Genomic DNA, 22,945 nt, shown 5'->3' with positions numbered 1-22,945 from the left:
TATATTCTCTAACAGAAAATTCAACTATTCCATGGAGAATTCTTTTTTTCTTATTCATTTTTTTTCAAGTGATATAATATTTTGTTAAAATAAAAATATTTTCTCTTTGAAATATCTACTATTACATTAATCGTTAAAAATTCACATTTTTGAATCAAAATTTAATTACTTGATTTAAGGTTGAACTACTTAATTAAACAATATATTTTTTTAATTCATCATTTTACAAAGTCTAAAACTTATCCCTTTAGTTGAAATTTCTTTTCTTTTTGGATTCAAAATTCATTCTCTTAGCATAAATTTCATCTTTTTTTTATTAAATATGCAAGTATTACTATTTTCATTGAGAATTATTTTTTTTGTTGAAACTTCAGCTGTCTTAAAAACACTTGTCTTTTTGGTATGAAAATTAAACTAGTTCTTTGAATATGCAACTTTTTTTATTTGAAGTCAAATCTTTCTTTTAATAAAAATTCGATTATTTTTTGTAAAAACTCACCTCTTTTACTTTAAAGTTAAACCATTTGTTGCAATTCATCTTTTCGGGTTTAAAGTCAACTGTTTTTTAAAAATATTTGACTTTTCAACTTACAATTTCAACTATTTGATTGAAAATTCATCTTTTTAGGTGGAAAACTGATGTATTTTGTTAAAAATTAAACTATTTTATTGAAAATTTAATTGTTTTGTAGGAAATTCAAGTTTTTTTAATAAACAGTCATATTTTTTCGTCGAAAATGAAACTAATTTGTTGAAAAATAAACTATTTTGTAAAAAGTAATCTTTTTTTATTGACAATTCAACTCTTTTGTTGAAAATTTGTACTTGCGGATTCAACAATTTGGATGGACTTGTTTTTATTTTTTATCTGGCAAATAATTATCTTCTGAAAATTTGTCTTTTTGGGTGGAAAAATCCTCACTTTAGTTGAAAATTGATATATGGGTGAAAAATGGGACTATTTTGTTAAAAATGATTATATTTAAATTTATTTTTTAAAGTAAAAATTTATCTATTCGATTTTTACATTCTCATCAGAGAAGGTATTAGATTTGTGTAAAATTTGACCCCCCCAGTTTTTGTCTCACTCGTTTAGTGTCCTAAACTAAAGCTCAAGTTCGTTAGCCAGCCATTTTGGATAAAAATTCAAAAAGTGGGCACATTTTGAATATTTTTGAGACCACTTTTTTAAAAATTCCGAAATTCTCTGCACGTTTATTTATAGTATTTAAAAAGTTGAACAATTTACTCTAATGACTTTTTTTGAAAAATCAAAAATTACCAGAGTTAGAGCATTTTCAAAATTCAAAAAAACAAATTAAAATGAAAATTTTAAGCCAAACAACGCATGATATGAAAAAAGTCAAGAGAAAAAAAACGTTACTTTTTCAAAGCCCTACAATATTACGATAACAATTTTTTTAATTTGGTCGAAAAGTTAAAAATTCTAAATTTGATCGTACCAAACGTTTTTGAAATCACATTTTTTCAAGATTTAAAAATTGTATGTACGGTTGTTCATAGTACTCAGAAACTCAAACAGTTTATTCCCATGACTTTTTTCTATAAAAAGAAAATTATCAGAGTTAGAGCATTTTCAAAATCCAAAAAAACAAACAAAAATGAACATTTTAAGCCAAGCGACGCATGATATGAAAAAAAAGCCAAGAAAAGAAAAACTTTGCTTTTTGAAATCCCTACAGGACTACGATAACAACTTTTTTAGTTTGGTCGAAAAGTTGAACATTCCAAATTTGATCGTACCAAAAATAATGAAAAATTCCATTTTTTGGTCAAACTATGCAAGATACGAAAAAAATAAACAAACTCAAATTGCGCGCCCTGGAAAGAACTACAAATTTATAATGAATCACTTTTCGATAGAAGCTACGAACAAAAATGAGACAAAAATTGTTTATCCAAAAAAGAGCTATAATTTTTTATAGGACACGTAGTTTTTGCTTTAGTCGTACAAAAAAATCATTCCAAATAAAAATATTAAATTTGTTTGAAAAAACGACACAAGGTACGAACTTAAATTACCAGACAAAAGTTGTGCGCGTATAAAGATCTATAAATTTATTATTGATAATTTTTCGATAGGACGAGTAGATCTTCTTTTAATCGTAAAACATAAGATAAAAAATCCAAAAAAGAACTTTTCGGAAAAAGCGCAGAAAAGACGAAAGAGGACATAGGCTCCTATATAGGACCCTGTATAGGTGCTCGTATTAGACCCTATGCAGATGCGCAATAGTTTTTATTCAATCGTAAAAAACAACATTGAAAATAAAAAATTATAAAAACAAGGAAATAAGAATTAGTATGATTCAATTTTTATGCATATTATGAATTGTAATTATATAGATTTATTGAAATGATACATGTTTCAGAGCAGCTTAGAATACAATTTAAAGCAAAATAAGAAACAAATACAAAAATAATCAATTTTTATTTTGCAATTTTTTAATAAGTAATCCCAGACAGTTACATAAAAATGTATTATAATTGATAAAAAAGTGTTGTGTATAATTTAGAAAAGTTTACATGTTGGATAAAATCGAGTGCAAAGCACGAGATACGTGATGAGAATGTGTTCGTTAAAGCCAAAAGAGCTTTAACAAAAGAGAGTTAAACATTACAAAATTACAGTTGTCGGTCCGTTCACCTTTGATTTTAAAAGGTGTGCCCGAATGTGGAAGAAATGCAAAGACCAAATGCGGAGTGCTATTGCCATCAGTCGCTCAAACTCTCTTTTAACGATAGAGAATTCACAGTTACAAAATTACACTGGTAGATGTTTTGAGTCTTAATTTTAAAATGTTTGAACAAAAATGTGCGAAAATATAAAGACCGAGCGCTTAGCGTGAGGTAAATATACAGGGTGGACACGCTGGGGCTTACATACATGGCGAGTTGAATGCTACCCTAATTGCACAGCAGCAGGGGAGAGTCAGTAAATGTAGGCAATGTTAATTTAAAGTTTACGCATGTAATATTTCATTCACTTTATTTGAAACATATCCAATCTATTCATAACATAACTTTTTTATATAGTAAAAATAAGCGTTAAACACCATTCACTCTTCGTCCACTGGAAGCACAGAATATTATTACTATTTTATAGTATTTGTCACTTAGCAGCCATTCTATGATGTTATTGACACAGAAAAAAAATGAAGTTTACTTCTCAGTTCACATGTCTCACTTCATTATTAATTAAACACTTCTATTATTTGTAATTACTATATAACATAACCTATATTATTTTGACACTTGTATCCGTTTGCAGTTTCGAACGCAACCATGAAAACTATCATAAACTTGATTCGAAGATGCACGGACTTGACCGAATGGCCGATCCGAATGAAACTTTGAAGGCGCGAAATATGAAAATACCCCTGTATAACGGCTTCTCCTCTGCTGTTGTGCAATTCGGGTAGCATTCAACTCGCCATGTATGTAAGCATCGAGCGCGAGAAACAACAGTTGCGCGCCCTAGGCGCGCTCAAACTTTTTTATTTGAAAAATCATCTTTTGTAGCAAGAAAATGTAAGTTTTTTTTTTTGTAAATTCAACTATTTTGTTGAGAATTCAATTATTTTGTTCATTATTCAAGTGTTTTGTTAAATTGCCATTTTTTGGTCGAAAATTAACTGTTTTGTTAAAAATTCGGCTAATTGCGTGAAAGAGCATCACTTTAGTAAAAATTTATCTTCAGGTGGAAACTTGACTATCTTGTTGATAATTATTTCTAATTTATTTTTTTAAGTGAAATTTTAACTTTTAAATTTTTTACTTTGTTGAAAATTCCTCTTTTCGGCCTTAAAGGATTTCTTAATAGTTACAAAATAAAAAATTTGGTTTTTTAGAAATAAAATTTAAGTGTTGGTTTAAAATGAACTATTTTGTTGAAAATTTAATTATTTTGTTCGTCCTATTTTTTTTAATTACTTAATTAAAGTGAAAATTTAACTGTTACATTTTTGGCTGTAAACTTATGTTAGGTTTCAGTTTAATTTTAACTGTTTGGTTATAAAATTCGACTATTTTGTTTAAAAACTTTTATTATTTTGTTAATAATTAAACTCTGGTCGAAAATTAAACTCTTTCGTGGAAAATTCGTCTTTTTTGTGGTGTTAAAAATTAATTTTTTAAACTAAAATATTTTTTTTTTAATTCAACAGATTGCTTGAAAATAAACTTTTTTGTTGAAAATTCATATTCTCGGGTTGAAAAGTCAACTCTTTTGTTCATATTTTGGGTGGATAATTCCACTATTTTGTTATTAAAAATGACTTTTTTAAACTGAAATTTTTATTACTTTGTTGAAAATTTTTTTTATTAGCTTAAAAAATCAAAAATTGAGTTAAAAAATTTTGTTAAAATGTCATTTTTTGGCCGAAAATTAAAATGTTTTGTTAACAATTCAGCTATTTGGATGAAAGATCATCAGTTTAGTTGGAAATTTAACTTTGGGTGGAAATTGGACTATTTTTTCATTAATTTTTTTTTTAATTTTTTAAATGAAAATTTAACTTTTACATTTTTGCTTGTAAATTTGTGTTGGTTTTCAGTTTAAGTTTTAACTGTTTGGTTAAAAATTCGAGTATTTTGTCAAAAATGTTATTATTTTATTGAAAATTTTTCTTGTTGGTTTTAAAGGTTTTTTTAATAGTTTCAAAATAAAAAACTTGGTCTTTTAGGAAAAAAATTTAAGTGTTGGTTTAAAATCAACTATTTTGTTGAAAATTTAATTATTTTGTTCGGCTTTTTTTAAAATTAATTATTTAAAGTGAAAATTTAACTGTTATATTTTTAGTTACACATTTATGTTAATTTTCAATCTGAATTTTAACTGTTTGGTTAAAAATTCGACAATTTTGTTAAAAATGTTATTGTTTTGTTGAAAATTAAAAATTTTAAACAAAATTGAACTGTTTTGTTGAAAAGTTAACTGTTTTGTTGAAAATTCATCATTTTGGGTTAAAAAATTTTTTTTCTCTAAAAATTGAAAAATTTCGTTGCAAAATTATCTTTTTAGGAAGAAAATTTAACTCCATGATTTGAAATTCAACTATTTTGTTGAAAAATTAATTATTTTGTTAAAAAGTAATTTTTTAATATACAATTAAACTATTATGTTGAAAATTCAACTGGTTTCGTGAAAATGTACTTTTTAGTTTTCAAAATTCATATTTTTGGGCGAAAATTAAACTCTTTTGTAGGAAATTCATTTTTTGTTTGTTAAAAATTAGTTTTTTAAATTGGACATTTAATTATTTTGTAGTAAATTCTCTGGTTCAAAATTAAACTCTTTCTTAGAAAATTTGTTTCTTTGTGGTGTTAAAAATTAATTTTTTAAACTAACATATAACTGTTTTGTTAAAAACTCAACAGATTGCTTGAAAATTAACTTTTTGTTGAAAATTCCTATTCTCGGGTTGAAAACTCAACTCTTTTGTAGAAAATTTTCTTTTTTTGTTGAAAATTAATCTTCTTCATTAAAAATTTAACCTTATGGTTGAAAATTCAATTAATTGCTTAAAAATTAACTTTTCTCGGACGGATACTTCAACTATTTTGTAGCAAACTCGTTTTTTTTTGTTATTATAGAAATTACTTTTTTACGCTGAAAATTTTATTGCTTTGTTGAAGATTTTTCTTATTAGCTTAAAAATTCAAAAATTGAGTTGAAAAAATATCTTTTTTAGGAAGAAAATTAAAGTATTTTTTTTTTAAATTCAACTACTTTGCTGAAAATTTAATTATTTTGTTCACTATTCAAGTATTTTGTTGAAATGTCTTTTTTTATGGAAAATTAAACTGTTTTGTTAAAAATTCAGCTATTTTGTCAACATTTTTCTTACAAGCTTAAAAATTAAAAATTTTTGTTGAAAAACCACCTTTTGTAGGAAGAAAATCCAAGTATTTTGTTGAAAATTCAACTCTGGTTGAAAATTTAACGTTTGTTTTTTAAATTAACTGTTTTGTTGAAAATTTAACTGTTTTATTAAAAATTCATCTTTTCGGGTTTAAAATTTTTCTTATTATCTTAAAAATTCAAAAATTGAGTTGAAAAATTATCTTTTGTAGGAAGAAAACTAAAGTATTTTGTTTAAAATTCAATTATTTTCTTTAAAATTTAATTATTTTGTTCACTATTGAAGTATTTTGTTAAAATGTCATTTTTTTGTTCGACAATTAAACTGTTTTGTTAAAGATTCGGTTATTTGAGTTAAAGATCATCACTTTTGTTGATAATTTATCTTTGAATGAAAATTGGAATATTTAAAAAAAATTATTTTGTTTAAATGAATTATTTAAAATGGAAATTTAACTGCACCATTTTTGATTGTAAATTTATCTTAGTTTTACCTGTTTGGTTAAAATTTGGACTATTTTGTCAAAAATGTTATTATTTTATTGAAAATTAAACTCTGGTCGAAAATGTAACTTAAAAAAAAATGTAACTGTTTTGGTAAAAATTCATCTTTTCGAGTTTAAAAGTTTTCTTGCGAGCTTAAAAATTCAAGAATTTGGTTGAAAAATTATCTTTTTTAGGAAGAAAATTAAAGTATTTTGGTTAAAAGTCAACTATTTCTTGAAATTTTAATTATTTTGTTCACTATTCAAGTATTTTGTTAAAATTTCATGTTTTTAGGAAGAAAATTTAACTCTTTGCTTTGAAATTCAACTATTTTGTTGAGAAATTAATTTTTTTTCTAAAACTCTAGTATTTTGTTAAAAAATCATTTTTTAATATAGAATTAAACTGTTTTTTTTAAATTCTGCAATCTGGACAGAAAATGCATCCTTCTGGATTGAAAATTTATCCCTTTTTTGAAAATTCGACTATGTAACGGAAAATTCATATTTACAGGTTTTAAAATTCAACAATTAGAATACAATTTCTGATATTTCGTTGAAAATTAACGAGTTTGGTAAAAAGTAATATTTTTTGTAAGGAATTCAACTCACTTTGGTGAGAATTCATTTTTTTTGGTTGAATAAAATAAATAAAATTGAAATTTGAATCTGCAATTGTTTTATCCCGTTTATAAAAATGTTTAAAATTGAATTAATTAAATTTTTTGAAATAACTATATAATATATAATAATAATAATATAAAAATAATATCACTCACGTTTTTTTTTCACCCTGAAAATTCTATAAAGTACTTACTCAATTGGAAGAGGAAAGCTAGAAAAAAACAAGCAATTCACGATAAAATACTCGTCTTTTTATTTCTTACAATTAAATAAAATTACATTCCTTTGCTGCATGTTCTCTAAAAAAAATAAATAAAAAAAAAACACGCTTATAATTTTCGCGCAAAGTACCTTATTCTATGGAATATTAATTTCTTTTGTAGTGCAGAATTGAAATACGTAATTGACGAATGTCTCGATGACTCAGGGGTTTCTGCCACACACGATTTCCGGAAAAATGATTCATAAAGAATAGATAATTAAAAAAAAAAAGTAAAGATTTAAAGGAAAATAATGTAGATAAATGGTAAAAAAGAAAAAATAATTACAAGACTAAAGGCACTTTGTGCCATTAAGTACTGCGAATTTTCTCTTTTTAAATTAAAACCGGAATTTTTTCTTAAAATTAAAATAATACGGCGCCTTCATAGAGACTTTTTTCATTGAATTGAGTTGAGTATATCACAGACGTTACCTCCGATGATAAAAAATTTGACAATCGGGGTAAAACGTGATTTATTCATTGAGTTCCTTGTCGAAAACAAAAACGCCAAGACCTTCGCCGACACGCTCCAGGTTCGTAACATGACTCGCGATTTCTTTGATAGAATCGACCTGTTCCTGGAGGTACTCGTTTTCTATGAAATCGACGAAATTTGCATCGTTGTGGCCCGAAGCGACTGCGTGCAACTGCAGAAGGCTCTGCAAATTAACAAAATTCATGCGAAATTACATTTTTTTTTACAATATTTTCTATTTTCAAGCTTCATATTTGAAGAAATGCGAGTTTTTGGATTTGGAGGTTTTTGAAAATTCAACTGGTTGCGTGAAAATGTAATATCTAGTTCTAAATTCATATTTTTCGGTGAAAAATTAAACTCTTTTGTAGAAAACTGGTTGAAAATTTACTCTTTGGTAGAAACTTCATCTCTTCCAGAGAGAATTCTTTTTTTTTTTAATTAATTTTTTTTTCAAATGATATAATATTTTGTTGAAAACTGAATTGATTGCTTGAAAATTGATATTCTTGGGTTCAAAACTATTTTTTAAGCTCCTTTTTGGTTTAAAAATGCTTTTAATTTGCAGAAATTTCATTTTTTGTTGTCTAAAAATGAAAATTTTGGATTGAAAATTAATCTTCTTTGGTTGAAGATTCCAATATTTCGTTAAAAATTCATCTTTTTTTCGTCGGAAATTAAACTATTTTGTAGAAAAATTAACTATTTTGTTAAAAGGTCATCTTTTTTTTTATAGAAAATTCAAATCTTTTGTTGAAAAATCGTGCTATTGGCTCGAGAAATAACTTTTATTGCCAATTTATATTCTCGGGTGGAAAAATCTTTTTTTTTCTTTACAGAATGATTTTTTTAAATTGAAGATTAAACTCGTTTGTTTAAATTTCAACTAATTACTTGAAAATTAACTTTTTTGTTAAAAAATCATATTCTCGCGTGGGAAATTCTTTTTTTTGTTTGCTAAAAAATAATTTAAAAAATTTTAAATTTAGCGCGTTTGTTGGAACTTAAACTAATTACTTGAAAATTAAATTTTTTATGAAAATTCATATTCTTGGATAGAAAATCAAACTCTTTCATAGAAAACTCGTTTCTTTCTTTTGTTAAAAACTATTTTTTTAAGTGAGAATTTAAGTAGGTTGTAGAAAATTTAACCTATAGCGTGAAAATGATCTTTTTTGTTGAAAATTTATATTCTCTGGTAGAAAATTTATCTCTTCCAGAGAGAATTCTTTTTTTTTTAAATTAATTTTTTTTCAAATGATATAATATTTTGTTGAAAACTGAATTGATTGCTTGAAAATTGATATTCTTGGGTTCAAAACTATTTTTTAAGCTCGTTTTTGGTTTAAAAATGCTTTTAATTTGCAGAAATTTCATTTTTTGTTGTCTAAAAATGAAAATTTTGGATTGAAAATTAATCTTCCTTGGTTGAATATTCAACTATTTTGTTAAAAATTCATCTTTTTTTCGTCGGAAATTAAACTATTTTCTACAAAAATTAACTATTTTGTTAAAAGGTAATCTTTTTTATCGAAAATTCAAGTCTTGTTGAAAATTCGTGCTTTTGGCTCGAGAAATAACTTTTGTTGCCAATTAATATTCTCGGGTGGAAAACTCTTTTTTTTTCTTTACAGAATAATTTTTTTAATTGAAAATTAAACTCGTTTGTTTAAATTTCAACGAATTACTTGAAAATTAACTTTTTTGTTAAAAAATCATATTCTCGCGTGGGAAATTCTTTTTTTTGTTTGCTAAAAAATAATTTTTAAAATTTTAAATTTAGTGCGTTTGTTGGAAATTAAACTAATTACTTGAAAATTAACTTTTTTTTTATGAAAATTCATATTCTTGGATAGAAAATCAAACACTGTCATAGAAAACTCGTTTCTTTCTTTTGTTAAAAACTATTTTTTTAAGTGAGAATTTAAGTAGGTTGTAGAAAATTTAACCTATAGCGTGAAAATGATCTTTTTTGTTGAAAATTTATATTCTCTGGTAGAAAATTCAACTATTCCATAGAGAATTTTTTTTTTATTCATTTTTTTAAAATGATATAATATTTTGTTAAAAACTGAACTGAAATCTTGAAAATTAACTTTTTCGTTGAAAATAATTTTTTTTAAGTTCGTCTCTGATTTAAAAATGTTTTTATTTTGCAGAAATTTTTTTTTTGGTCTAAGAATGAAAATTTTTGATTGAAAATTCTTATTTTTTGGTTGAATTCAACTGTTTTTTATTTAGAATAAAAATATTTTCTCTTTGAAATATCTACTATTACATTTTTCGTTAAAAATTCACATTTTTTAATCAAAATTTATTACTTGATTTAAGGTTGAACTACTTTATTGAACAATATATTTTTTTAATTCATTGTTTTACAAATATTCCTTTATTTGAAATTTCTTTTTTTTTGCATTCAAAATTCATTCTCTTAGCATAAATTTCATCTTATTTTTTGATTAAAAATGCAAATATTACTATTTTCATTGAGAATTCTTCTTTTTGTTGAAACTTCAACTGTCTTAAAAAAACTTGTCTTTTTCTTATGAAAATTAAACTAGTTGCTTGAATATGCAACTTTTTTTATTTGAAGTTAAATCTTTCTTTTAATAAAAATTCGATTATTTTCTGTAAAAACTCACGTCTTTTATTTTAAAGTTAAACCATTTGTTGAAATGCATCTTTTCGGGATTAAAAGTCAACTGTTTTTTAAAAATATTTGACTTTTTAGCTTACAATTTCAACTACTTGATTGTAAATTCATCTTTTTAGGTGAATAATTGAAGCATTTGTTTAAAAATTAAACAATTTTATTGAAAATTTAATTATTTTGTTCAAATTCAAGTTTTTGTTGTTAAAAATTCATCTTTTTTCGTCGAAAATTAAACTATTTTGTAGAAAAATTAACAATTTTGTTAAAAGGTAATCTTTTTTATCGAAATTCAACTCTTTTGTTTAAAATTCGTGCTTTTGGCTTAAAAGTTCAACAATGTGGATGAACTTGTTTTTATTTTTTATATGGCAAATGGTTATCTGTTGAAAATTTGTCTTTTTGGGTCGAAAAATCCTCACGTTAGTTGAAAATTTATATGTGGGTGAAAAGTGGGATTATTTTCTTAAAAATTATTATTTTTCAAGTAAAAATTTATCTATTCGATTTTTTGTTGTAAAATCATGTTAGTCTTTATTTGAAATTCAACTATTTGATTGAAAATGTATTTTTTTGTTGTTGAAAAGTTAACTGTTTTATCGGAAATTCATTTGTTGGAAAATCATCTTTTGTAGTAAGAAAATTTAAGTTTTTTGTTTAAAATTCAACTATTTTCTTGAGAATTTAATCATTTGGTTCACTATTCAAGTCTTTTGTTAAATTTCAATTTTCTTGGTCGAAAATTAAACTTAAAAATTAAATTAAATAAATAAATATATCAATAAAAATTTGATATCTTGTTGATATTTTTTGTTAGTTTAATTTTTTAAATGAAATTTTTACTTTTACATTTTTTGCTGTAAATTTATGTTCGTTTTCAGTTTAAGTTTGAACTCTTTCTTTAAAAATTTAACTATTTTGTCAAAAATCTTATTAATTTGTTGAAAATTTAACTTTTGTTTTTAAATCTGTTTTGTTCAAAATTTAACTGTTTTGTTGAAAATTTAATTATTTTGTTCGGTCTATTTTTTTTAACTGCTTAATTAAAGTGAAAATTTAACTGCTACATTTTTGGTTGTAAGTATATGTTAGGTTTTAATTTAAGTATTAACTGTTTGGTTAAAAATTCGACTATTTTGTTACAAATTTTATTATTTTGTTAAAAATTTAACTTTCGTTTTTAAATCTGTTTTGTTAAAAATTCCTCTTTTCGGTTTTAAAGGTTTTCTTAATCGTTTCAAAATAAAAAAACTTGGTCTTTTAGGAAGAAAATTTAAGTGTTGATCTAAAATTAACTATTTTGTTGAAAATTTAATTATTTTGTTCGTCCTATTCTTTTTTTAATTAATTATTTAAAGTGAAAATTTAACTGCTACATTTTTAGTTGCAAATTTATGTTAATTTTCAATCTGAATTTTAACTGTTTGGTTAAAAATTCGACAATTTTGTTAAAAATGTTATTGTTTTGTTGAAAATAAAAAATTTTAAACAAAATTTAACTGTTTCGTTGAAAATTTAACTGTTTTGTTGAAAATTCATCATTTCGGGTTTAAAAATTTTTTTTTCTCTACAAATTGAAAAATTTCGTTGCAAAATTATCTTTTTAGGAAGAAAATTTAACTCTTTGAATAACAACAAATTTACTTTTTTGTTAAAAATTTATATTATTCAACTATTTTGAAGAAAACTCGTTTTATGTTATTAAAAATAACTTTTTTAAACTGAAGATTTACTTATTTTGATGAAAATTCAAATTTTCTTTGCTTGAAAACTAAATTCTTTCGTAGAAAATTCTTCTTTTTGGTTGTAAAAAATTAATTTTTTAAAAACTTAAAATGAAAATTCACTTTACCGGGTTAAAAATTCAACTTTTTTTTAGGAAATTCATTTTTTGTTGTTATTAATTAGTTTTTTAAACTGAATATTTAATTATTTTGTTGAAAATTTCGATTTTCTCTGATTGAAAACTAAATTCTTTCTTAGAAAATTGATTTTTTTTGTGTTAAAAATTAATTTTTTTAGAACTGAAATATAATTGTTGTGTTGAAAATTCAACTGGTTGCTTGAAAATGAACTTTTTAGTTCAAAATTCATATTCTTTGGTGAAAAATTTAAATCCTTTATAGAAAATTCGTTTCTTTGCTGCTGAAAATTAAAATTCACCTCTTTTGTAAAAAAATTGTTAAAAATTCAAATCTGTTTTAGGAAATTCATTTTTTGTTCGTGAAAATTAGCTTTTTAAACTGAACATTTAATTATTTTGTAGAAAATTCCAGTTTTCTCTGGTTGAAAACTAAATATTTTCGTAGAAAATTCGTTTCTTTGTTGTTAAAAATTAATTTTTTTAACTGAAAATTTAATCTTTTTAGTGAAACTCAAATGATTGAGTCACAAAGATCTCTTTTGTTGACTTATCATATTCTCGGGTAGAAAATTCAACTCTTTTATATAAAAATTGTTTTCTTTTTACTAAAAATGATTTTTTTTATCATCAAAATTTAAGTATTTTGTTGAAAATTCAACTGGTTTCGTGAAAATATACTTTTTAGTTCAAAATTCATATTCTCGAATGGAAAATTTAACTCTTGTGGAAAATTCGTTTTTTCAAATCCAACTTACGTTCTCACGAAACGCGAAATTACAACAACAAAAATTTAATTTTAACCCTGTTTTGTGGAACGTAAATTTTTCTGTTGCTGAAATCGCTAGAACCATTTTTTTAATGAAAAATTTTTGAAACAAATAATGATATTTGAAGATTATTTAGTTATTTTAAAAATTGGAAACGGTCCAATTCTAGAGGACGTAGAGAATTTTTTCCCATAAATTGTAGCTGGATTTTGTAAAATTCAAAAGTTTTTAAAGTTCATATTTTTGGGTGAAAATTTTAAATCTTTTTTCAGGAAATTAACTTTTTGTTGTTGAAAATTAGTTTTTTAAACTGAACATTTAATTATTTTGTTGAAAATTCAAATTTTCTCTTGTTGAAAACTAAATTCTTTCTTAGAAAATTCGTTTTTTTGGTGTTAAAAATTAATTTTTTTAAAACTGAAATATAACTTTTGTGTTGAAAATTAAACTGATTGCTTGAAAATTAACTTTTTAGTTCAAAATTCATATTCTTGGGTGAAAAATTCAAATCTTTTGTAGAAAATTAGTTTCTTTGTTGTCAAAAATGAATTTTTTTAAACTGAAAATTTAAGTTTTTTGGTAGAACTCAAATGATTGAGTTAAAATGATCTCTTTTGTTGAATTTTCATATTTTCGGGTTATAAATTCAACTCTTTTGTAAAAAATTGTTTTCTTTTTACTAAAAATTAGTTTTTTAAATTAAAAATTTAAGTATTTTCTTAAAAATCATTTTATCGAGATGAAAATTTAACTGTTTTGTTGGAAATTCAGTTTTTGTTGTTAAAAATTAGTTTTTTAAATTAAACATTCAATTATTTTGTTAAAAATTCAAATTTCCTGGTTAAAAATTGATTTTTTCAAACTAAAATATAACTTTTTTGTTAAAAATTCAACACATTGCTGGAAAATTAACTTTTTTATTGAAAATTCATATTTTCGGGTTGACAACTCAACTCTTTTGTAAAAAATTATCTTTTTTGCTGTTGAAAATTAATCTTCTTAAATGAAAATTTAACTTTATGGTTGAAAATTAAATTAATTGCTTAAAAATGCAACTTTTCTATCAAAGTTTATATTTTGGGTGGATAATTCAACTATTTTGAAGAAAACACATTTTATGTTATTAAAAATGACTTTTTTAACTGAAAATTTAATTATTTTGTTGATGAATCTACTCTTTTTTAGGAAATGCATTTTTTTGTTAAAAATTAATTTTTTTAAACAAAACGTTTAATTATTATGTTGGAAATTTAATAGATTGCTTAAAATTGCACTTTTTTGTTGAAAATTTATATAATCGGGTTGAAAATGCAACTCTTTTGTGGGAAATTCATTTTTTGTGTGCTAAAAATTCGTTTTTAAATTAAACATTTAATTACTTTGTTGTAAATTTAAATTATCTGATTAAAAATTAAACACGTTCGTAGAAAATTATTTTTTTTTGTTAAATATTGATTTTTTTACTGAAATATAACTGTTTTGTTAAAAATTGCACTGATTGCTGAAAAATTAACATTTTGATTGAAAATTCATATTCTTGGGTTGAAAACTCAACTCTTTTGTAAAAAATTCCCTTTTTTTCTTAAAAATTAATCTCTTTAATTTAAAATTTAACTTTTTCGTTGAAAATTCAACTGACTGTTTAAAAATGCACTTTTTTAAATCAAAATTCATATTCTCGGGTGGATAATTTAACTATTTTTTATAAACTCTTTTTTTTTGTTATTATAGAAATTTCTTTTTTAAACTGAAATTTTTTTACTTTGTTGAAGATTCAATAGACTGTGGAAAAATGATCTTTTTTGTTGACAATTCGTATTGTCTAATTGGAAATTTTTTTTTCTGTGTTACAAAATAATTTTTTTAATCTGAAAATTTAACGATTTTGATGAAAATTTAACTGATTGCGTGAAAAGTATCTTACTTTGTTGAAATTTCAAATTGTCGGGTTGAAAATTCAACTTTTTTGTAAAAAATTCGTTTTTTAAAATGAAAAATATTTGTTTTTTAAATGAAAATTTTAATGCTTTGTTGCAAATTCGAATGATTGTCTTTTTTGTTAACAATTCATATTCTCGGGTGCAAAATTCATCTTATAGAAATATGTTTTTTTTTTAAATTACAAATTAATTTTTATAATTGAAAATTTTTAATTTAAAGTTCGTTTTTTTTAAAATAAATCCAACTTTTTTTTATTTAAACTGAATATTTTTCCATTGAAACATCAACTATTAAATTTGTTGCTACAAATTCTCCAGTTAAAAATTCAACTTTTCTGTCAAAAATTCGTCTACCTGGTTTGAAAATTCAAGAATTTGGTAGAAAATTGAACTATTTGGTTGAAAATGTATGTATTTTATTCGAAATTCGTTGAAAATTCTTGTTGAAAAAAATGTCTTGAAAATTAATGCTCTCAAATGAAAATTTAACTACTCCATTTTGGGTTAAAAATTGCTGTTTTTTTAGTTTAAAAATTCTACTATTAAGTTAAAAAATGTAAAAAAATATAAAATAAAAATTAATTAAATAAAATTTGGACCAACATCATATCCAATGTTAAAAGTATTTCATTGAAAATTAATGTAATTTGTTTAAAATTATCTTGTTGGTAGAAAATTAATCTTCTTAATTTAAAATTAAACTATTTACTTAACAAAATTTATAATCGAAAAAATACAAGCATAATTTGTTAAAGATTCATATTTTTTGGTATAAAATTAATATGCTTAGTTGAATACTCAACTATTTAGTTACACATTTATTTATTTGGTTGAAAATTCAACATTTTGGATATTTTTTTTCATTGACTGAAAAATTTTTCTTGGTTGAAAATTTGCCTTTTTGATTTGAGAACAGTGTCTTTAGGGTATTTTTTCAAAACAGTAGCAAAATAGTGTTATCGCTTTAAAAAACTGAGAAATATAGTGATATTTCTTAATTATAATAGAAAATTTTTTAGGGTAAAGGCAACATAGGTATAGGAAATATAAAAAATAAATAAAAAGCATTATTATTTTGGTTTTATTATTTTATTATTATTTATTATTTTGTTTATTTATACATATTTATAACATATTATAGATTATATATTTTTTATTTATATATTTATTTATTTTACTATTATTATTATTTTGATTATAATGATTATAATAACAAATTATCTGATATTCCAACTCAGAATTATAATTTTATTTCCAAAATTCCCTGTTCCAAGTCAGAAATATTTCTAAAGTTTATAAATCTCTTCAAGATTTAAAAATCCTTTGAAATTATCAAAATATCTTGAATTATTTTTAATTAACCAGGAAAAATTAGCAATTCAAGGGGAGGAAACCGGGTTTTTAATATTTATTAACCAAAACTTTTACAAGAATTTAGAATTATTTTGTGAAAATATTGGTTTTATTTTCTCCCTAAGATTACAAATATTTCAATTAATCTCTACAAAATCCAAAAAACTATCCAAAAAATCCAAAAAACTAAAATACAATAAAAAAAAAATTCCAAATTCGTCCAAATAATACAAAAAAGTTAGAATTTCATGTAATTTGTGTTGCACTTTATATTGTTTATTTGTATTTTCTTTTAACAATGTTTCCATTTTTTACACATATTTGTAGAAAAAATTCGATCAGGGATTGATAAAAAAGACAAAATTAATGAGATTTTTTTACATTAATTTTTTGTAAATTTTGTACAACAAAGAAAAGGAAACAAAAAAAAACATTTGTTTTAATAAAAAAATTAATAAAACAAAAAAGTTGTATTTCATAGAGATCTACAGCTTTCATTAAAACAACTTTTTTTAAATGCACTTCATTATTATTATTTATATTCTTTTTTATAATTAATGTTACTTTTTAGTTACAAACTAAAAAATAAACCCCAAATTTAAAGAAGTTTATATATCGATGCGTTCAAATTAAAAAAGAAAGATAAAAAACAAAAGCATTTTAAATTATATTATATTTTATTATTATTTAACATTTTATCATATTTAATTAACAAAGCATTAAAATATTAATTAACGAGAAGCGATTTTTCATTAAAAAGTTACTAATTGAAAATGTGTAATTAAATAATCGTTATTTTAAATTTAAAAAAAAATCTTGGAGGAGCTGGGATTTGAACCCAGGACTTTCCGCATGCGAAGCGGACACTCTACCACTGAGTTACACCCCCGATTGAAATTAAGCGCGTAAAACAGAGTAGAGCTCGAAAATAAAATTTACATATAAAAAGAGGTTTTTGTATCTAATACCCTCCAAAAAAAAATACTGAAATGGAATTGATTATCCGTAAACATAATTTATAAACGTAAAAAAATATTAAATTATTATCAATTTCTGAAAATTTATGAAGAAATACATTTTATTTCTAATTTAAACACAAAATGACAAATATTTATATTAGTGAATAATATTTAATAATATTTAATAATATTTAAATACTTTGGTACATTTATTGACCATTTATTATAATATTTTCGTTTTCAAAGCTAAAAATTATCGAAAATTTTATAAATATTTTTAGAAGATATTTAAATTAATTAATTTAGATTATAAGTTAGACTTCATGTTTTTTAATATCAAGTTAAATTTTTAAGTTTTTTAATCGTGGAATTAATAATTTTTGAGTTAATTTTTGTGATAAAAAACGTTTTATAAATATAAGACAATTTTGAATTTTTTAAAAATTAAACAATTTATATCAATTATTCAGAACTAAATAATTAAAAACATTTTTAATTTGTACGTGAATTTGTTGCATTTTGATTATGAACAAAAAATTTAACAATTATTCATTTGAAATGACTTAAAATTAAAATAATTATAATCAAATTCTTTACGTATAAAATAAGCTAAATTTTTATAATTCGAAATTTACAAAAAAGGAAACAAAATTTTGTTATTATTTTATTCCGAACTCGAAGAGTGACTTTTTGTTTTTTATCATTTCTTTGAGAGTTCAAGACGTACAGATTCAGTATTTTTAACACGTTTATTGAGTTTAAAACTAGGAAATTTTAGTTACAAAGTTTTGTTGAATTGACAGAGGGGCATTTTATATTTTTAAAATTTTTATTGTGTTTGAAAAAAGAAAATATTTTTAAAAAATATTTTATAAATTACGCGAAACATATTTTTTTAATTTGAACATTTTTATTTAATTCGAAGTGAGGAAATTTGGTTTAAATTCTTTTCTGAATTGGAATAGGCAATTTTTTAACCATTTCTATTGAGTCAAACATTCAACTTTTTGTTTTCAATATTTTTCTAAATTGCAAGAACAAAATTTTGATTTTTAATATTTTATGAATTGGAAGATGCATAATTTTATATTCAACATTTTTTTATTGAGTTTGAAACGAAGAAATCCTAGTTACTATTTTTTGTTATTGTTATTTTTTTTTATTTTGATATTTTTTATTTTTATTGAATTTGAAACGAAGAAATCTTAGTTTCTAATTTTTGTCGAATTGGCAGAGGAAAATTTTATATTTTTAAGACCTTTACCGACATGGAAAGAAAATTTTAGTTTTCAATATTTTATGAATTGGAAGGAATTTTATGTTTATTTTTAAGTGTTACAGAGCTTGGAAGGAGAGAAATTTTGTAAATTTTTTTTTTCCTTTGAATTGTAGTTTATATTTATAGAGTTGGAATGGACGCAATTTTAGTTCATTTTTTTTTAACCGGCAGAGGTCATTTTTTCTTTTTAGTATTTTTATTGGGTTGGAAGGGGGGAAATTTGGTTTGTAATTTTTCTGAATTGGAAGGGGGAAATGTTTTTATTTTTATAGATTTGGAATGGACGAAATTTTTGTTATTTTTTTTTTATAACTCGAAAGGGACAAATTAATTATCTTTCAACTAAAAAAATCAATTTTTAACCAAAAATATAAACTTTTGACCAAATGGTGTAATTTTCAACTGAAAAGACGAGTTTTATATACAAAAAACATTACGTTTCTTTAAAAAAGGTACATGAATTTTCATTTTTAAAAGATCAATTTTAAACCAAAATTAGAATATTTAAAATGCTAGAAAAATAAATTTTCAAACAAAAAAAAACCAACAATTTTCAACAAAAATAAAAGAATTATTAAATTTTCAGTTGAAAAAAATGAATTCTCACGTAAATAATTCAATTTTTAACCCGAAAAATAAATTTTCTACTAAGAAAATACAGTTTCAATAAAATATATTTTCAACTAAAAGATGAATTTTCTATGTAAAAAAACAAATTATTAACTAAACATTTTTTTTTCAACCAAATAAATGAATTTTTAACAAAAAATAGAATATTAAATTTTTTTACAAAACATAATATCTTTTAACGAAAAAGTTTACATTTTCAGTTAAAGAAATTAATTTCAAATAATAAAAAATTAATTTTCAATCAAAAATATCAATTTTTAACAAAAATTAGAATAGTTGAAATGTTACAAAAATAAATGTGCAAAAAATAAAAAAATAATAATTTCGACAAAACAGTTGCTTTCTTTTTAATCATAAAATGATTTTTTAAACAATGATAGAAGAATTAAATTTTCAGTTGAAACAATCAATAAAAAAAATGAATTCTCAGCAAAATAATTGAATTTTAAAACCAGAACTTGAATAGTTTAATTTGCAGATAGAAAAGAATTTTAAAAAATTCAGTAAAATTGATTAATTTTTAACTTAAAATATAAATTTTTAACCAAAATATGAATTTTTGACCAAATAGTGGAATTCTCAATCCAAAAGATACATTTTCTTTAAAAAAAAAAAAGAATTTTTAGGTAAATTTATTTTTCAACCAAAGAAATGAATTCTTAACAAAAAATAGAATAGTTAAATTTTCCACAAAAAATCGAATATTTAAAGTAACTTTTCAACTAATATGATAAATATTCACTGAAAAAAATTTAATTTTTAACTAACTACATGAATTGACAATTAAAAAGATATATTTTCTACCAAAAATAAAATATTTATATTTTCAGTTAGTCAAATAAATTTTCAACAAACAAATAAACGAATTTTCAACAAAAACATTTATATTTCCAACCACAGAAATTAAGTTTTTAAGCAAATGGTTGAAGTTTCGACTATTGAGAGTACTCTTCTGCCAAAAAAAACAACGAAATTTTACCTAAAACAAATCAATTTTCAACTGAAAATAGAATAATTAAAAATTTCAGTCAAAAAACTTAATTTTCAATAAACTCAAAGTCCATTTTTTTTAATCGTACAATTATCAACCAAGAAGTTTAAATTTCCAGCCAAAAAAATCAATGTTTGACCAAAAATAGAACAGTTCATTTTAAGTAAAAAAAAAAAATGAAGTCTGAATAAAAAGAAACTAATTTCCAACCAAAAACTTCAATTTTGTTTTAACAAAGTACATGAATTCGCAACCAAATATTAAAATTTTAGAAGGAATTTTAAAACAAAATGAGGAATTAGGATAAAATTAAACCTGAAATAATTTGAATTACTAAACAAATTCCTTAAATTCATTCAAAATTTCATAAGATATTAATATTAACTGGAGTAGATAATAAAAAGTTTTAAGTAAATTTAATTTATATTCTCCCATAACCTCTAATTTTCAATAAAATACAGAGATTTAAAACAAAATAATCCAATTTTCAACTAGAAAACATCATTTCAAAAAAAAAACAATTTAATTTTTAACAAAATACTTCAATGTTCAACAAAAAAAGGTGCATTAACTAAAATGATGAATCATCAACCAAATATTTTCGATTTTTAAACATAATAATAAAATTATTTATAAAAATAATATAATATAATATATAATAGAAAATATAATATAATATACAATATAATATCTAATATAATAAAAAATAATGAATGAAGATAATATTCGCTGAATTATTTTGAATTTCAAATTACCTGATTAACATGTTTCTCCAAATTCAAAGCGTCAATCATGGCATCTTTAGCAGTGCCCCAGTTGTTTTTTTCGGGCTTCTTCACATCTGTGAGAGCAATCGATCCACCACGTTTGTTTTGATACTCCATGAATTTCATGGCATGTTTGCGCTCCTCTTCGGAAGCTTCTTTAAAGTATTTCGAAAGGCCTTGTAATGCTACGTCGCTACGGTCAAAGTGGTATGCCTGAACAAAGCAAATTTCCACTCTAACTAGTCACTTTATTTTTGGAAATTCATATAAATTTTTAACAATGAAAATAAAATTTCAAAAAAGGATATTTTTTTATTTTGCAGAATTTGAAAAAATTAAAAAAAAAAGTTCTAATCATTTCGAAAGATATGTAGAGTTAAGGAAATTTAGAATCGAAAAGATTTAAAGTAATTTAAAATTTGAACAAAATTTAAAAATACTTTAAAAGATTAAACAAATTTCTAACAAAATGTAGATTTATGAAGTTTTTGAAGAAAAATGTAAAAGCTTTTTTAGAATTTTCAAAGGTTTCAATAGAAAAAAATTATCTTTAAATTCCTTGCGAAATTTAAAATACTTTTTAATTTTTTTAAATAAGTATGTATTTTTAAAGAGTTCAAAACATTCAAAAAGATTTATAAAAATATTGAAGGAAATCTGGAAAATTTTAAGAAACGCCTTTTTTATTTTGTAGAATTTGAAAAATATTTGGGAAGACTGAAAAATCTCAGAAAATGGAAATGACGAATTGAAAAATTCCAGAAAAATAAAATATCCTTCAGAAAATTGCCGAATTATAAAATATCCGATTTGAAAAATTTCCGGATTAGACAATTCAAGAAATGAAACAATAAACTTTTTTTTATTAATATAATTTATTTATTAGAGTTTATAAATTCAGGAAATCAATAGCTGCAAGCTAAATTCTCATTTTTTGAACTTGAAATTTGGATTTTTTGACAACTTCTAAATTTGACCAAATTTGCTCCTCAAACCAAAAAAATCACTCTCTATTTTCATCGTAACTTATAACGTTTTGTCAATCAAAAAAATATATATATAAATTTAAAATTCGATTTTTGTAAACGCTTTTTGTATTTTTTTTTCAAATTCTATCCACAATGAAAAAGTGCGTCACCCAGAAATATTTTATTTAAAATTATTATTTTAAAATCAAACAATTTTCAAAATTATAAAAATTGAAAATTTAATTTCTTGAATTTTCCAATTCGGGACTTTTCCAATTCGGCAATTTTCTGACGGGTATTTTATTTTTCGGGAATTTTCAATTTCGGGAATTTTATAATTCGGTAATTTTTAATTCGGGAATTTCACAGTGTCGGGAATTTTATTTTTCGAGATTTTTCAGTCGCCCCAAATATTTTAGAAAAAATTTTATCAATTTAAAATATAGTTAGAAAGTTTTGAAAAGATTTTAAAATAATTAAAAATTCGAGAACATTAACACATAATTTAAAATTTGAGAAGATTGACAAATAATTAAAATTTTGAAAATCTTTAAAAACAATTTAAAATCTGAAAAGATTAAACCAATTTTTAATTTATTGATAAGATTTATTTTTAAATTTTTCTAAACTACAACAAACTTTCTAAACTAAGCTACAATTTTTAATAATTCAGGTTTTACTGAAAAAAAAAAATCAATTTTAGATTTTGAAAATATAAAAATATGTCAAAAATTAATCTGGAAGATTTTAGGACAATTTTTTTATAATAATAATTGCTATTAATAATAACAATTTAAGAATCATTTTGAAATTTTTAAATATTTTTAAAAGACTTCGAAACTGTTTTCGAAATCTTTCAGAATCCACATTCCGTTTTAAATATTTTGAAATCTTTTAAGAACCTGAAAACTTTCTTCTAAATAGCTTAAAATTATTCACATTGTTTTTTGTTAAAAATAGTATAATCTGAATAGCATCACTCAAATGCCATCCGATACGATAAAATGCCAAAAATAAATTAGGTTTATCATTATATGTTACTTTTAG

The 22,945-nt window shown here is 22.4% G+C and overlaps 1 protein-coding gene and 1 non-coding gene across 2 annotated transcripts in view; both read right to left on the bottom strand.

Annotated features, from left to right (window-relative positions):
- Positions 1-7,226: 7,226 nt before the first annotated feature.
- Positions 7,227-22,945, bottom strand: part of LOC117169185 (soma ferritin) — a 22,567-nt gene continuing 6,848 nt past the window's right edge. The window contains exons 2-3 of the mRNA XM_033355410.1: positions 20,919-21,143; positions 7,227-7,914 (exon numbers count right to left, since the gene is read on the bottom strand). Coding sequence (XP_033211301.1) covers positions 7,729-7,914; positions 20,919-21,143 — 411 coding nt within the window. The 3' untranslated portion in view covers positions 7,227-7,728. The remainder of the gene's footprint in view (positions 7,915-20,918; positions 21,144-22,945) is intronic.
- Trnaa-cgc lies at positions 17,122-17,193 on the bottom strand. The gene has a single exon. It is a non-coding gene; the product is annotated as a tRNA-Ala (tRNA).

The sequence above is a fragment of the Belonocnema kinseyi genome, chromosome 3 (assembly GCF_010883055.1).
Source record: "Belonocnema kinseyi isolate 2016_QV_RU_SX_M_011 chromosome 3, B_treatae_v1, whole genome shotgun sequence".
In the NCBI taxonomy this organism is placed as follows: Eukaryota; Metazoa; Arthropoda; class Insecta; order Hymenoptera; family Cynipidae; genus Belonocnema; species Belonocnema kinseyi.
Note: the sequence above shows the minus strand (reverse complement) of the source record. Positions and strands in the feature narration are given on the sequence as shown.